Source organism: Pan paniscus, chromosome 15 (genome assembly GCF_029289425.2).
Source record: "Pan paniscus chromosome 15, NHGRI_mPanPan1-v2.0_pri, whole genome shotgun sequence".
Classification (NCBI taxonomy): domain Eukaryota; kingdom Metazoa; phylum Chordata; class Mammalia; order Primates; family Hominidae; genus Pan; species Pan paniscus.
The window spans coordinates 64,515,453-64,532,676 of NC_073264.2; the positions used below are offsets into that span (position 1 = coordinate 64,515,453).

The 17,224-nt window shown below is 38.6% G+C and overlaps 1 protein-coding gene across 7 annotated transcripts in view; it reads right to left on the reverse strand.

Annotated features, from left to right (window-relative positions):
• PPP2R5E (protein phosphatase 2 regulatory subunit B'epsilon) overlaps positions 1-17,224 on the reverse strand; it is a 170,815-nt gene that overhangs the window by 37,679 nt on the left and 115,912 nt on the right. For all 7 annotated transcript variants that reach the window (XM_003831620.6, XM_008956975.5, XM_057299718.2 and 4 more), the window contains 2 exons: positions 14,005-14,106; positions 7,473-7,565 (listed from right to left, as the gene is read on the reverse strand). In XM_003831620.6, coding sequence (XP_003831668.1) covers positions 7,473-7,565; positions 14,005-14,106 — 195 coding nt within the window. The remainder of the gene's footprint in view (positions 1-7,472; positions 7,566-14,004; positions 14,107-17,224) is intronic.

A 17,224-nucleotide genomic window follows, 5' to 3' on the forward strand; every position in this document is an offset into this window, starting at 1 on the left:
TTTCAAAATTGTTAATGCATATTGCTATAGTCTGAATGTATCCCCCAAAATTCATGTGATAAAAATTTAATCCCCAATGAAACAGTGTTGGGAAGTAAGGCCTTTTGGTGTTGAGGTCATAAGGGCTCTGCCCTCATAAATAGATTAATGCTACTATGAAAGGGGATTTGGGACATGGGTTCACTCTCTCTCATCCTTCTGCCTTCCACCATGTGAGGGCACACCCAGAAAGATGACACTCGTTAGATGCCAGCACCTCGATCTTGGACTTCCCAGCCTCCAGAACTGTAAGAAATAAACTTCTGTTCTTTATAAATTACCCAGTCTGAGGCATTTTGTTAAAGCAGCACAAAAGAACTAAGACAAAAATACTAACATTATTTTTCCCTAAAATAACAGATACAGGCTCAAAAATTATACTGTTCTATAACAATGCATGTTTCACCTAAAACAGATCATTGAGTAGGTCTATCACATTCTTTTTACAAACTGATGAATATTTCACTATATGAATGTCCACAGTTCAATTACCTCCTACTAAGGAACTTTGAAGTTATTTTCCAATTTTCTAATAATTATTAGCAATGGTGCATTCAATACCTTTGTATATATATATCTTTTGTACATATCTGATTATTTCTCACAGAATTGTTGGGTCTAAATTTAAGTTGATAGAATACTATCGGTTTTCTCTTCAGGACAATTATGCCAATTTAACGTATATGTGTATATAGCCATCTATTCATATATTTATTCATTCATTTATTTGGTACATCTTCTTATGGGTTTCATGGCACGCTCAGCAGGGTCATCTCCACCTAAGGCGCTATTATGTTCCATTCTACTGTTCCAAAGCCATACTGTTTTAATTAACTTACCTTTTCCTTTGTAGTATATTATTTAATAAGTACCATATCATTAGTCATCTTTTTCAAAAATTTATTTCATAACTCTAAACGTTTCAAGATTTTAAAAAACTAATTTTAATTAGAACTGCACTAATGTTTAAATAATTTGGAGATTACATAGACATCTTTCTGATGGTGAGTCTTTCCATCTAGCAATATGCTACATTTCTGCATTTATTCAAGCCTTCTTCAAGTTTCATATATATTTTTAAAATTCTATTTCAAAAAATGAAGATTTTAAAATTAATACTGGAAGCCAGGCACAGTGACTCGCCTGTATTGCCAGCACTTTGGGAGGCCAAGGTGGGCAGATCACTTGAGTCCAGGAGTTCAAGAGCAGCCTGGCCAACATGGTGAAACCACGTCTCTACCAAAAATACAAAAATTAGGGCCGGGCTTGGTGGCTCATGCCTGTAATTCCAGCACTTTGGGAGGCCGAGGCAGGTGGATCACCTGAGGTTGGGAGTTTAAGACCAGCCTGACCAACATGGAGAAACCCCGTTACTACTAAAAATACAAAAAATTAGCCAGCCGTAGTGGCGAGTGCCTGTAATCCCAGCTACTCAGGAGGCCGAGGCAGGAGAATTGCTTGAACCCAGGAGGTGGAGGTTGCAGTGAGCTGAGACTGTACCACTGCACTCCAGCCTGGGTGACAGAGCAAGACTCGGTCTCAAAAAAACAATCAAATAAACAAAAAATAGCTGAGTTTGGTGGTGCACGTCTGTAATCCCAGCTACTCAGGTGGCTGAGGCATGAAAATCACTTGAACCCGGAGGTGGAGGTTGCAGTGAGCTGAAATTACACCTCTGCACTCCAGCCTGGGCAACAGAGCAAGACTCTGTCTCAAAATAAATAAATAAAACTAAAATTATTGGAATCAAGAAAAATAATACATTCTATCAATGCAGGCAGATAACATATGAGGGGGTTGTGAAAAGATGAATTAATATTTAATGAGCAACTACCATGCCCCATAGGTGATACCAGTAGACATTTTCACAAGTCATCTCATTTTATCTCATAACAAGCCTACTTGCTGTGACTTGTTGTGATAGGTGATCTTAATGTCATTTTATAGAAAACGACACTGAGGCTCCAAGTGGTCAATAATCTGCCCAAGGTTTACAGTCACCTGTTTAAGATTGAAGGCAGGGATCCTGTCTTTGTATCCACACTGCCAAGTGAACTAAGCAGATTTGACAACTGTCGATTTTGACGTGTCTCCTATTTTACTCAACAGTATCTCATTTATCCTGTTATCCCATGTCATGAATCAGGAAATTCAGGCTTGGACAACAGGTATACAAACTTGCTGAAAGTCATACTGCAAGTAGGCAGAGAAGCCAGAGTTTGTATGCAGTTTCTTCTGACCAAAGCTCACATTCTCAGCTCCTAAAATATACTTACAATATATAGGGAAGTCAAGATTCAAACCCAAAGCTTCCTAACTTTCCACTACGTCATAGTAAAATAGCTCAATTCCTATTTTGCTTTTGTATTCACTGACAGAGGAATGACAGTCAGAAGACTGACTGCAAAGAACATATTCAGCTGCTACAGAAAATAAGTTGAAATCTCATGGATACAATAAATTCTGTGTAACTGAAGAAAGAAATTTTAAGCTGAGATTACCAAGATTCTTTTTTGAGACCACTGAAAACCCACAGAAAATAGAAATCTGCCCAAAGAAAAGAAACAGGGTAAACGTCATCCTGATTTGTCAAAAGGAAAAGGATGTAGGTTTCCATGTCATAAGAGAAACACACTAGGAACAGGTGGCACCATGGGAGACGATGGAGTTCAGAAAAATGGAAGGACAAGCAGGGGTGTGAAAAAGACCTGACTACCGAGTGCAGAGGTTAGAAGGACCTGTCAATTCAAGGACAGTTAAGTCACGGTGGGAAAGAGGAGGAGGAATGAGTGAGACGGGGGATAATGGGGTAAAATATCAGCATCAATCCCTCAAGCCCCAAAGGCCCACCCACTCCCCAGCAGAACCAAGCTGGCCAGGAAGGGATCTCAGGAGAACCAGTTAAGAAATTAAGGCCCCCTCTTAGAAGGCACTGGGAGCGAAGGTAAGTCATCAGCAGACTAAAGGGTAAGGAAAAGGACAGGAGGCCAACTTACAGATTACCAACATGAATGAGCAGGGTATTCTGGAAAATGGGAACTAACAGGTGCCCAGGGCTTATTCCCACATGGCAGTTAATGCACTGATTAGTCAGATGATTTCATTCAAGCTCTCAATGGTGGTGCTGATTCTGCCAATACCCCTGCTTGCCACTTTCACAATTCATTCAGGAACTGGGGTGAGCCCTGGTGTGAAGGTCAAATTTATAACAGATCCAGCAGATGGAAAGAAGGCAACAATTGGAAAAATGAGGAAGGGGCTGAAAACATAAAGTATATAAATGAACTTCACCACTGACACTTTATTTCTTGTCTCTGGCAAAATTTTAGGACAGATGAACAAACCCATGGTTTGCAAGCACTTAGGGCAGGATCATCAGTAAACAGCACTAGCTCTAGACGTTCACTAATACCACATGGCAGATAAATGGCATTCCTTTTCATGATAAAGTTACAAGGCCTATAGATGACAGTAATGCTATAAACACAGAGTCCTGGCTTTTACCATAGCATCTAATAGTCTCTATGTTCTCCATACAACCAAAATTAAGAAATGCAGGAAGGATGATAATATACTAGTAAATTTCTGGATCAAGGATAAAACTCAAAGATTACTGATTAATGATGAAGCTGTGTAATATAGGGAATTTCTAAAGGCTCCTATCTCAACCCTGGCTAGTTTAACAACTTTTTCTTTTTTTTTAAATTATTTTTATTTTTATAGTTTTGGGAGTACAAGTGCAGTTGTGTTACATGGATATATTGCATTGATATAGTTTGGTTTTTGTTCCCTCCAAATCTCGTGTTGAAATGTGATCCCCAGTGTTGGAGGTGGGGCCTAGTGAGAGGTATCCGGATCATGGAGGTATGGAGGTGGGTCCCTCATGAATGGCTTGGTGCTGTCCTTGAAGTAATGAGTGAGTTCTCACTCTATTAGCTACCGTGAGATGTGGTTGTTAAAAAAAAAAAAAAAAAAAAAAAGCCTGACACCTCTGCCCCCTCTGTCTTGCTCCTCTCTCACCACGTGACACACATGCTCCCCCTTTGCTTTCCACCATGATTATAAGCTTCCTGAGGCCCTCACCAGAAGCAGATGCTAGTGCCGTGCTTCCTGTACAGTCTGAAGAACAATGAACCAAATACACCTCTTTTCTTCATAAATTACCCAGCCACAAGAATTCCTTTACAGCAACACAAAATAGACTACTAGAAGCATGGCAGTGAAGTCTGGGCTTTTAGCGTACCCATATACAATAGTGTGCACTGTACCCAATAGGTAGTGTTTTATCCTAGTTAAACAATTTTAATCAATGACTTAGATGAGGCCGATAGCATACTTAGGTTACAGATGTCATAAAGATGGAAGACACAGTGAATAAGGTAGAATGAATAAGGGATAAATGATTCCACAGGAACATATGCCAAGTACTACACTTAGATAAAAAAGCAAACTGTGTAACAACCAACAATAAGCCAGGCATGGTGGTGCACACCTGCAGTTTCAGCTACTTGGAAGACTGAGATGGATCACTTGAGCCCAATCTGGGCAACATAGCAAGACCCTGTTTGTTTAAAAAAGGGAAAAGAAGAGAAACATGCAGCAATATGCAGAAAGCTCAATTAGAAGCCAGCTATAACCAGAAGCTTAACATAAGTTGGCAATGTCATGCTACAGCAAGAAATGCTCATGAGACTTTTCCTTTAAGAAACCTAAAGTCACGACAAGGGAATGAAAAAGCCAACTCTAAGCCGCACTGGGCTGACCAGGCTCAGGGCATTCTGTTCAGATATAGATGTCATATTAGAGGACAAATGGACACAACCAGGATACTGAAGGCTTCAAAACTAACAAATGAGAGAAGGTTGACAGAACGAAGAACTCGGTCTGGAGGAGAAAATGCATACTGACAGCTGGTAGGCTAGATCCAGAAGGCAAATGGGCTAGTTCATTCTGTACAAGATTTTAGTAACACCAGAAAACTTCACAGAAGAATCTGGATTTCTATTTATCTTGGGGATTGGCAAGGAGAAAAGTCTGGGGATAACTGAATGAAGAGGGGTAGCCAAAGCCCCATTTAATAGGAACCAGTCTACATCCTATTGTCTGACCCCTGGCTTTCAGACTTACTATGTATGAGGCTATGAGCATTTGAATTGCAACCACTGTTACAGAGAAAAAGAGTCAAAGGGTGAACACAAAAGCTGTGTTCTAAGACCTGAAAGGTTATGTCTGGGCTACAGATATACTAAGAAATTATTCTGGGGAGAATACGGACAAAGGGTACAAGGCATAGAGAGGTTCAACATAAAAAAAGAACTTCCTAACAAAAATGGAACAAGCTACCTGTGTATATGGCTTTTCTTCACTGAAAAAGGGTCTCAAAGGAGACTAATTTGCTAAAGAACTAGAATACATAACCCAAAATGTCCTTTCCAAATCTGGGTTTCTCTGATGTTTTCATATTATAAGTTTCATTATCTTCAGTACTGTCTACCATGGACAGCACACTGGGCTGAGCCCTGGATGTTTTTGTGTAAGAAAAGCACTGGCTTCATAGTAAGACCATAGGATTTACTGATTCCATGTCAACTAAATACAGGCTCTAATAGAGAATTACTACCTGATCCTCTTAGGCACATTAATTCACAAAAAATAGGAGAACCCTATTATTTCATTAGTCTTCAGATGTGAGGGCTACTTCTCCCTTGAAGTCACTCCAAGTTACAGTGAGGGAATCACAAGAAGGCATCATGGCATGATGGACAGAAATCCAGAATAGGAAATGTGCTTGAGCAAACTTGATAATCTTTCTAGACCTCAGTTTATGCATCTATAAAATGGGGCGGAGGGTGAGGGAGGGCATAAAAATTTAGTCATGACTACTTTACAAGACTGTTGTACAAATCAACTAACGCAGGCAAAGGTGCTCTGACAATTAGACAGCACTATATACATGCAAGGCTTTCCAATACAAAATGTAGATCTACTATGTATCACTTACATTTTTTTTGAAATAAGTTATGCTTCCCTGGCATAACAATCCATACCAATTTACCTATTTACCCCATGATCCACGTATCCATCTATTTACCTACCTTTCCATCTCTATTTCAGACCTCACTTTTCCAAACCCTCTCATGTTAAAGTGTGAGCCAGGATTCACCAGTGTGGTACCAAAGTACTCTAAATGTGAAGTATTGCTCAAGGATCAGCCCCATGTACCTAGGGGAATAGGGTGTACAGGTACTAATGAGCCGCACAGGCAAGGCACCAAAGCTCCTTTCAGCTCTGAGCTGACATCTGAACTTTGGGTTTAATTCCACTTAGCCTTACTTAGGATGTGGAGAGGCCTCCATGCCCCTCAGCTCTCTGGAAGCTTGCCTGACCCTGTTGGATTGAACCCTATGAAACTGCTGTTTTGAGTGTTAAAAACAGTCAAAAAATTGGCTATGGTTCAACCTATATATCCTAAATTCCAAATGTATTAATTTAATTAAGGAGGGAAATGAGATCACAAAGGTTATCAGCCCCATCCCAGTAAGGCACAGGAGACCAATTTCCTGCCAAATTAATGTTTTACTTTTTATTTTATTTTTAGAGACAGGGTCTTGCTCTTTTGCCCAGGCTAGATCAAATTAATGTTTTAAATTTGAAATTCTCCTTACCGGCTTACTAGGAGATAAACATTTATTCTTTCCTACATTAGATGCCCCATATGTCACTCAGAAGAGAGCTACACCAGTTTGGCTCAAGCACCCATTTTTAGAGATGAATATATCAACAACAGGAGCAAGGAAGTGTTACCTAAAACTTCAGTGCCATGAAAGCACCCAAGTTCCAGGTAAAAAGGAAGATCCATCGTTATAACATACACAGTGAGGAGTCAGGAAAAAAGTGTTCCTGGAGATGTTCCAAATGGAGAGATGAGAGTTAATCCCTTTAGGGAAATTTTAGAATGTTAAGCTATGCTATTTTCTAGCAGTGAAATCTCATCAGTACCCTGACTTTGATTATTTATTACAGGTTACTTATGCTTTGAAGTCTGAGCTTGCCTACTCAGTTTTAACAGATCTACACCACACTTCTTTAAGAATCCTTATGCAAATGTAAGTCTTTAAGCTATATAACGATTCCCACAAACCAAGGTTATATAAATGAAATTCCTTTATAATTAAATTTTTAGAGAAAACTGTAGGGACTTAGGCATTAGCATTCCTGGCTATTTAAAATGTAATTGATTTCTACCATAAATAAACTTAAATGTACCTATTACTTTTAATAGGCAGTAATGGAAATTAACTTATGTTTATATATATATATATTTTGTGGGTGATATAACTGTCATTGCAAAACTTTTTTAACAAACATGAAGAGAAAATGAGATAAAGTGTTAACTGGATGACAAATACACACAACCACAATAATTTGCTTACCTGTAATACAAATTTCTGATCTATATATTTTTTGGCAATGCTGGGTTGGAATTCTTGGCTTTCCAAAAATCGTATGAAAAATTCATATACAAGCTGCAACAAACAGATTATAATTAATTTCAAATTATGATTCACTGAGAACAGTACTAAAAACCACCAAAAGCCTGTAAACACTAAAAGTGACAGGGCTTAGAAAATTGATTTTAGTATCAATCAACAAACCAGGCCAGCCTTTCTTGTGGCTCACAGTTGCTGTTATGCTTTCAACTTTTAAAATTTTTAAATTAGAAAATACAACTAAACAAAGCAAAGAAAAATTTCCCATAATCTTGCCATTCAGAGACAACCACTGTTAACATTTCAATGTATATATTTCCTTCTACAACATACTAATGTACTATAAATATATTATTCCAGTTTTGCAAACTACTTGTACCATTTAAACAATATATTATGTATATACTTCATACTTCATTTAACGTACCATATAAATATATTTTTACAGTTTTACAGACTTTTACCATTTAAACAATGTATTATGAACAATTTACATCAATAATATCTCAACTATCATTCTTAGTAGCTGTAAGTAGTCCATTATAATTTATAATGAATAATTCCATTATTCATAATTAATTTAACCAACCTCCCAGGCTTAGACATTTAAGTAGTTTCTGAATTATTTCTCCATCATTCTGCGACAACGTGCATCACATAACATACATCAGTATGTACTTGTTCAATTATGTCATGAGGAAATATTTCTAAATGTGGAATTGCTAGATCACAAGATATCCAAACATTCAGAATTTTTGATACTCACTGACAAATTTCTTTTCAGAAAGTTTATGGCAATTTCTACTCATCGGATCATAAGATGGTGTGGCACAATATACCCATCTGCAAAAAGTCAGCCTCAAATAATTGTTCTGATAAACAGTGGGGAATCACTGCGTATTCTCTTTGCATAATAAGCCTATGTCAAAGGCTACATCAGATCCTGACGAGGTATGCAACAGTGTATCAAAACCAGAACCTTTAACTGGTACAACTGCCTGCGCCTGCAGTCTCAGCTACTCAGAAGGCTGAGGAGGGAGGACTGCTTCAGCCCAGGAGTTTGAGTCAAGCCTGGGCAAGAGAACAAGACTCTGTTTCTCTAAAAAATATATATATAATCCAGAACTTTTTAAGTCATGAATACTGGGTTGAATGCCTCTTTTCCTTACTAACTGTGTAACCCTGAGCAAGTTAATTTCTCTGAAACTTTGTGTCTTCGATTTTATAATGGAGATGGATAGTCTCTAAGATTAAATGTGAAAATACACACATAAAGCCCTCTGCACAATGACTAACATGTATCATCATCACTATTCCTAAAATAACATTTGCTAACTTTTTGGTCTCACTCCTTTACACTTAAAAATTAAAAAGGACCCCAAAGCTTTTGTTTATATGAGATATATATGATATATATAATATCTAATCAGAAATAAAAAAATGAAAAAAACTTTAAAATTTCACTGTTTCATTTAAAAACAAGGTGCATTATATGTTAACATAATTATGTTCCTGAAAAAAAAAAAGAAAAAAAAAACTTTACTTTCCAAAAGAATTGAGAAGAAAGCCATTGTTTTATAGTTTTATAAATCTCTTTAATATGTGGCTTAATGTAAGACAGATTTTCATCTGCTTCTATATCCAATCTGTTGTGATATGTCATTTTGGTTTAAGTATACAAAGAAAATCAAGGCTGACGGAGATCTAGGGAGATCTCCATCAAAAAAGGGAGAGTATTTTACTAGTTTCTTTTTCTCCCACATAATTGTAGATATTCTTCTTTGATGCTACACTAAATTCAACAAATTGTCATTTCTTAAAGATTAGTTGCAACACAGAATCTGAAATGATATCAATGAACTTTTCATACTTTGTTACACTAAAATCCAATCATCTGTCTTGCACTTGAATGGATCTTTATCCATGCATGCTTTCCTAACATCATTTGCCAACTGGAAAATATTGGTTCATTGAGTTACGCAGCTCTTTTAAATGTTGACATGTTTTATTATACAGTATCTAAAAAATCACATTCTTTATTATCTCAATTTTATTTTTAAAAAGTCTTTAAGCTTTGGGAAGCTGCAAGCTCAAGGTGACAGATGCAAGGCAGATACAAGTTTTCTAAAATTCTAATTCTAAATTCTGCGTTAATGCTCTAATTTTGTCAGTGGTAACAAATATTGTCAAATGGTTTTCTTGTTTGTTTCAGAGAAAATATCCGCCAAATACCCAAGTCTGAATAATCATAGTTTGTTAGTCATTCCTTCAAGTAAAAATGATGTTTCATGAGGAGGAAAAAAAAAAAAAAAAGGCTAGTTTGGGTTACAGCTCAAAAACTATTACACAAATGCTTTTCCATAAGATAACCATTATATTTCAGTATGCAGTGGATATTACTATGCATACTTCCCATTGTGTCATGTAGAATATTTTTAAATGTGTGCTTGAGGGTCAAAATGTAATAAAATTATTAATTTTCACTGTTTCTTCAAAGATGTTCTCAAGTGAAATCGGCTTTTTTACACTTTTAATTACAAGTACATGGCAGTGAAGAATACTCGACCAGTTTGGCACAAGTGCCTTGATTCTCGCTAAGGTAGCAGCAATTTTAACCACCGCCACTTTTGCAATGAATAGTACAAATGTCAACACAGTGAAAGGACAAATCATATATATAGCACTGTTATAAAGGTAGTTTTGACCTTGCAGGACATGGAAAATCAGGTCTCAGAGCCCCTCTAAGGGTCCACAGATACCACTGATTTAAATGTTTCTTCTCACGTCAGACTCTAATTTAAGACTTAAATTAGGGATTCACGTTAGCATTTTACTTCCTTATAAAACTATGTTTTTCTCCTTGGAACTCTCTGAATTCAGAAAAATTTCTTTCCTAATGATCCGGACGTTGCCAAGTTTCACATGTTATTTTGCTAGTCAAAATAATGCCCAAGTCCTAAGACCTCAGAGAATTGTTCCTTTTCTAATACACTCATCTGTCAACTCTCAGTTTTACACACAGAATGTCAGCCTTATTCAAATGACCCCATCAAGTGGGTTTTAGCCCTCTTTCGATTGCCACAAAGAGGGGAGATTCTCATCTTCTAAGCTGGCCTGTGGACTGGCAAGGCTTTCCAGCAAGACTGGCAAAGTGCTCTCTCCTCTCTGGTCACTTGAAAGCAGTTATGGTCTAAAATGTTTGGTGGAAACACTTCAGACATATTTATTAATAAGCATAAGTGTTCTCTGCACTTAAGAGAAAGATTCTACGTCAAAATCAAAAATCTCCCTTAAGTTTCTAAAAAGAAAGACTGGGGGCTGGGGAGGACAAATTACTTTTCAAGGTTACATAAATGAATTCTCCAAGGAACTTTAGTAAGAAGACTAGCATTCCTGTTTGTCAGTCTCAAGCGGAAAGCACTAAAAACAAATTCTTAATTGTAAATGAAAGTCCTATAAAATTGTATTCTACTGAAGACACACCTAATTTCAGAAAATACATAAACAAGATACTATTTTGGATAATTGAAAAGGTTGAATAACATACAGAGTAGACCCCTTTGACATATTTGAACAAAAAATTATTCTTTTGTCTATTTTTAAAGATCCCAAAAGATCCACAATTTGTTATAATCAGTAATTTTTTTAATTTTTTTTTTTTTTTTTTTTTTTGGTGAGATGGTCTCGCTCTGTTGCCCAGGCAGGAGTGCAGTGGCGCAATCTTGGCTCACTGCAGCCTCCGCCTCCCAGGTTCAAGCAATTCTCGTGCCTCAGCCTCCCAAGTAGCTGGGATTACAGGCGTGTGCTGCCACGCCTGTCTAATTTTTGTATTTTTCATAGAGGCGAGGTTTCACTATGTTAGCCAGGCTGCTCTCAAACTCCTGGCTTCAAGTGATCCACCCGCCTTGGCCTTCCAAAGTGTTAGGATTACAGGTATGGGCCACTACGTCTGGCCAATCGGTAATTCTGTGTACGCCACAAATTTAAATCAAAAAGGTATGCAGGAGCAGTCAATTAGCTGGGCAATGAGCACAGCCAACCACTCAACAACCACATCTCAATGTCATTTTGTTGTTTTGACCTCCTCCCGTCAGGTATTTATACTTTCTTCCTTGCAAAATGTGTTCCAGAAAAGGAAGCATACTGCTAATTATGAAGTTAATAAAAAGTGAAAAGGTCTAAAACTATGCTGTGTTTTGGTCAGAAAAATAGACAGTTGGATCAACTAAAAAGTAAAATGTTAAACTTCATGATAGGTGACTATGACATGAATGACCTATCATGAAAAGAAAAAGAGACTTCTTATACATTCAGTGAGTGCCCTCATTAGTGCTAAAACCACCTAACACTGAAAATGGAAAGGTGACTAATTTGTGCTATAAGAATATACAAAGGAAACACAAGATTCTTGAGACCAAGTCAGGAGCCTTGGTCCAAAAGCAACAGATGGTGAAGGCAACAGTGTGCCTAGTGACCTAAACTTTACTATGAATGAAGGTTGATTTACGAATTTTAAAAGGTTCCTTCACCTGATCCAGCATTAGTAGGTCATATTTCCTCTTGAGCTAAAGAAAGGACCAAAGGATAATAACCTTGAACAGGATGTCAACACACATGAAACCAGCCCATATTATAATACCGTTTCTGCCTTTATATCCAAAAGGGCACAGGTCTCATTACCATTCTTCACTGTTTCTTTGGTTTTAGGATTTCAGATGAACTAATGGTTAATATTCCTGCGGTAATGACAGTGTAAGCTAGAGTGGTTTTTTGTGGCAGAATTAAAGAGTTTCAGAAATTAATTTGGTCCTGTATTTTACAGAGTCATTAAGTACGGGAAGGATTAACTGTAATAATGAGTAAAAGTTTATTGTACTTTAGGGGAAATTTATGTCTATGGTTATCATGACGTAGAATATTCAAAAAGCTCTTGCAAATGGCAAGAGTGGTCCCAATGTCTTCTTTGGAATACAGAGAAGACAATATGCTGAGGCTTTGAAGACATCTCTTTCCTTGTCTTTTCCACCATAAGATGTGAGACTACTGAGGAGATCGTCTTTTTGTTGTTGTTAAGTTTCTTCCAGACTAAACTGTAATTCAATGAACTGTCACCAAACATTAAGAGTAAGACATGACAATTCACCCATTCAAAAAAGTAATTCTTTTTTGGATTGTGTCACAATCTGGGATATACCTATGAAAAGCACAAATAGTTTTACAAGTTTCTTAGATTGCAGACAATATGTCTGGGACCTTTAAAAAAAAAAAATCAAACATCTAAGATAGTAAATCAATTACCGTGTTTTAACTAATTTACCCAGTCTTAGCATTGGAGGCAGGAATACATATGCATAACACGCCTGAGTAAGAGCTGAGCAAACAGAGCCCCCAAAAGCTCTCTACGTAAAAACGGGAAATAGCACACGTGTGTACTTGCAGAAACTTTGAGTTGTCAAAGCAGGACAGACAGACTTGCAAATTTGTGTCAGAAATTCTGAAGTAGGGGGAAAAAACTCTTAGAATATCTCTAGGCCTTCTCTCTCTGCTGCACAGTTTGTTTGCTCTTCAAAAAGTCAACCTGAACCATGAATACATTTCTACGAAAATGCAGCAGCTTCTGCCTAGGGGTGAAGATGTACAAGGTATTGTTCATTTTCTTCCACCCCTTCCCCCTTGCTATTTGTCGAGCAACCTAAGGATATTCTGACTCAATGGAAGGGTGACTTTGGGGTTCAACATGTACAAATTTCCTTGCTCTATTCTTTTGAGAAATTTTGGCCTTCAGAGAAGGCAGCACAAGGAAGGAACGAGCTGGAAAATTACCAGTATGTATTATACAAGTTAATACAATACAGATGGCTCTAATGCTGGAAACAGAGATGCAGTGATGCCCCTGATCCGTCCTGGCACATAAGTGTGATTGGAAAACATGGCCTTCTCAGTGCAAGAGAACAGAATTGGCCTTTACCCAAGCTTTCTCTCAGCTGTTACTCTTCCTTACAGTACTGTGAACGAAATAGCTATTACAGTTTGGTTTTGTCCTTCTAACTAAAGAAACACATTTGTAGTTAACGTGATGACAGACATACAAAGTTCCCAGGGTACATACCGCTAAAAATGAGATATATACTCTGTGAGCTAATCACATCCAACTAATGCTAATGTGAAAATAATTCTGTGCTTTGTTGGAGGCTCTAGAGGGCAGGATCATAAAGAAGCTCTAATAGAGAAATAAGAACTGCTGGCTGTACCTGCAACGTGGGGTGGGGGGACACTAAAGCATCACACTGACACTATTTTATTCTTTTGGCATTCTAATTATCAAGAATAAGAAACATAAAAAACATTCTCTAACTTTCCATTAGTGTACTCTAATTTGATTTTTTGGTGAATAAAGCCCTTCAAGGAATTCCCATGCTAATCAGCTAATGAGTTAATGGAGTTTTCTTTTATAACAAATGGTATTTCAAAGTACCTGTAAGTGCGGCCACGATGCCTCAAGGGTAGGTTCATCTTCTTCTGGATCAAATTCATTGCTGTCACTAGGAGGGAGAGTTCTGAATATATTGCAAGATACCTAAAAATAAACAAGCAGCAGAGTTAACGGGAAGCACCTTCTGCACAGTTTTACACAAGGTCCTTGGAGCCAAGCTGAGGGGAACCCAGATAACAATGCACAAGGAACATCACCAAACTAGAATAAGGACCTCTTTCTATAGGCTCTGAGGTGGGGACCACCTCCAGGCAAGCTGGAAAGTAGCAAAGCAGCACCATCCTACTCTCTTGAACACTATTAATCGTCCTTATTTAACCCTTCCCTCCCTAGGTCCCCATGATTTCATACCTCCCATCAAAGCCTGCTCTTGGTTACTTACCAGTCAAGCATGTTTCTGATTAACCAACTGACATAAGAAATAAATAACTGCTGGCCGGGCGCGGTGGCTCATGCCTGTAATCCCAGCACTTTGGGAGGCCAAGGTGGGGGGATCACGAGGTCAGGAGGATCGAGACCATCCTGGCTAACACAGTGAAACCCCGTCTCTACTAAAAATACAAAAAATTAGCCGGGCGAGGTGGCAGGCGCCTGTAGTCCCAGCTATGCGGGAGGCTGAGGCAGGAGAATGGCGTGAACCCCAGGGGACGGAGCCTGCAGTAAGCCGAGATCGCGCCACTGCACTCCAGCCTGGGTGAAAGAGCGAGACTCCGTCTATTAAAAAAAAAACAAAAACAAAAACAAAAAAAAACTGGTAATGGGCTTCATGTGCTTCCCTTATCAGGCTTATTCACTATTTGCAAACTTATGGTTGAAATAACAGTGAAATTTCAGGCTTTTCTAATAACCTTAAAAATATTCCTTATCTGTCCTCAACAAGTTGATTTACAAAATAGTAATGAGACCCAGAGTAAAATTCTATCTGTGATATAAACCTCTATAAACTAGGCATTCCTTAACTATAGGCAAGATCCAAATTAAACAATGGTTGTTCAAAACATGGCCATGAGTTGATAACTGTTGAAACTGGGTGATGAAGAGATAAGGATTCATTATACTATCTATTACTTCTGTATATGTTACAATATTTCCTTTTGTTTTTCTGAGACGGAGTCTCGCTCTGTCACCCACGCTGGAGTGCAGTGACGCAATCTTGGCTCACTGCAACCTCCTGCCTCCCAGGTTCAAGTGACTCTCCTGCCTCAGCCTCCCAAGCAGCTGGGATTACAGGCGCATGCCACCACACCCGGCTAATTTTTGTATTTTTAAGTAGAAACCAGGTTTCACCATGTTGGTCAGGCTAGTCTCGAACTCCTGACCTCAAGTGACCTGCCCACTTCAGCCTCCCGAAGTGCAGGGATTACAGGCGTGAGACACCACACCTGGCCTATTACAAGATTTCTATAGTAAAATGTTTATGTTTTAAATGTTGTTGGTACTAGTCTCAGGATTCCTTTCTGGTTTCTGTTTCTTGCCCCACTCACCCACTCATCTTTCTCCTAATGACCCAAACATATCCTCCTAATGACCCAAACATAAGACAGGGAGGGACAGGAGAACATGCGTAAAAAGTGAGAAGGGAAAAAGAAAGGAGATATTGCATCAGAAGCCTTTGCTGGCCTTCCTATGTAATGCAGAAAATACTGAGCTACATAATATACTGCTCTGAAAGAGGAAAGAAGAAAGGCTTTGGGGTATCCACATAATCTGAATGTGTTTATTCATCCAGTAAATAATTATTAAGTGCCTATTACGTGTACACACTGTTCTAGGCACTAGGAAAACAGTAGTGAACAAAGCAGATAAAAATCCATGCCCTCATGGAACTTACTATATTCTAGTTAAAGCCACAATTATCCCCATTTCCTAGCTATGGAAACTGAGCTCAGATGGGTAAGCTACGGGAAGGAGATTCAATTTTATTTTAGTGCAATGAGAGGCCATTAGTGGATCTTAAAACAGAGAAGTGGCATGATCTGATTTTTGCTTAAAAAAAAAAATCACTCCAACAGCTATGTATAGAATAGGCAGGAAGAGGACAAGTTAGAAGGCTGTGAATGTGACAAGGAATGACGCTGGCTTGGCAAGGATGGTAGGGAAGACAGAAATAGATTGATTCAAAAAGGTAGTGCTTTGCTGCTGGCTTGGATATATGATGTGAAAGAACTAATTAAGGACAAGACATAGATCTGAGGCCATTAACCGAAGATGGAGATTACTGGAAAAGGGAAAAGTTTATTTCTTTACTTGCTTATTTTAGCGGAGAGATCCAGGGACCTAGTTAGAGACATATTAAGGGAGCAGTATCTAGGAGGCAATTAGAAATATGAAGTTGGACCTCTGAGCTGGACAGGTCAGAACCAGAGACATATAAGACTCAGCAGCATATAGATAATACTTAAAGCCACCGGACCAAAGGGATCACCTTGGAAAGGAGTAAACAAAAAGACGAGAAAGGGTCGGCCGGGCCCGGTGGCTCACGCCTGTAATCCCAGCACTTTGAGAGGCCGAGGCGGGCGGATCACGAGGTTAGGAGATTGAGACCATCCTGGCTAACACGGTGAAACCCCGTCTCTACTAAAAATACAAAAAATTAGCCGGGTGTGGTGGCGGGCGCCTGTAGTCCCAGCTACTCGGGAGGCTGAGGCAGGAGAATGGCGTGAACCCGGGAGGCGGAGCTTGCAGCGAGCCGAGATCTCACCACCGCACTCCAGCCTGGGCAACAGAGCCAGGCTCCATCTCAAAAAAAAAAAAAAGACAGAAAGGGTCCTTGGGCACCCAGTATTTAGAAATTGGGTAGAAGAAGAAGAGCAAATGAAAAGAAGCAGGGGATAATAGAAAAGAACTAGAGTTTGGGGTCTCAGAAGCTAAGAGAGAATAGTGTTTTAAGGAAGAGGTCAAGAGCAGCAAATGCTGTTCAGAGGCTAAGATGAGCATAGAGCAGTATCTATTGGACTTGGTGGTCCTATGAAGTGTACACTATTACGATCCCTGATTTACCATTGAGGAAACAGAAGCATGGGTGTTGTTAAGCTCTAAGGTTACAATTAGTAACCAGCAGAGTTATAACTGGACCCAGGCTGTCAGGATCCCCAGTGTTCTTTCTAGAAGAAAAGGTAGACCAACTTTCTTATTCGTTAGCCTAGATGACAGAAAAAAATGATCATGTGAGAATATGCTTTTGCTATCGCTAATGACACCA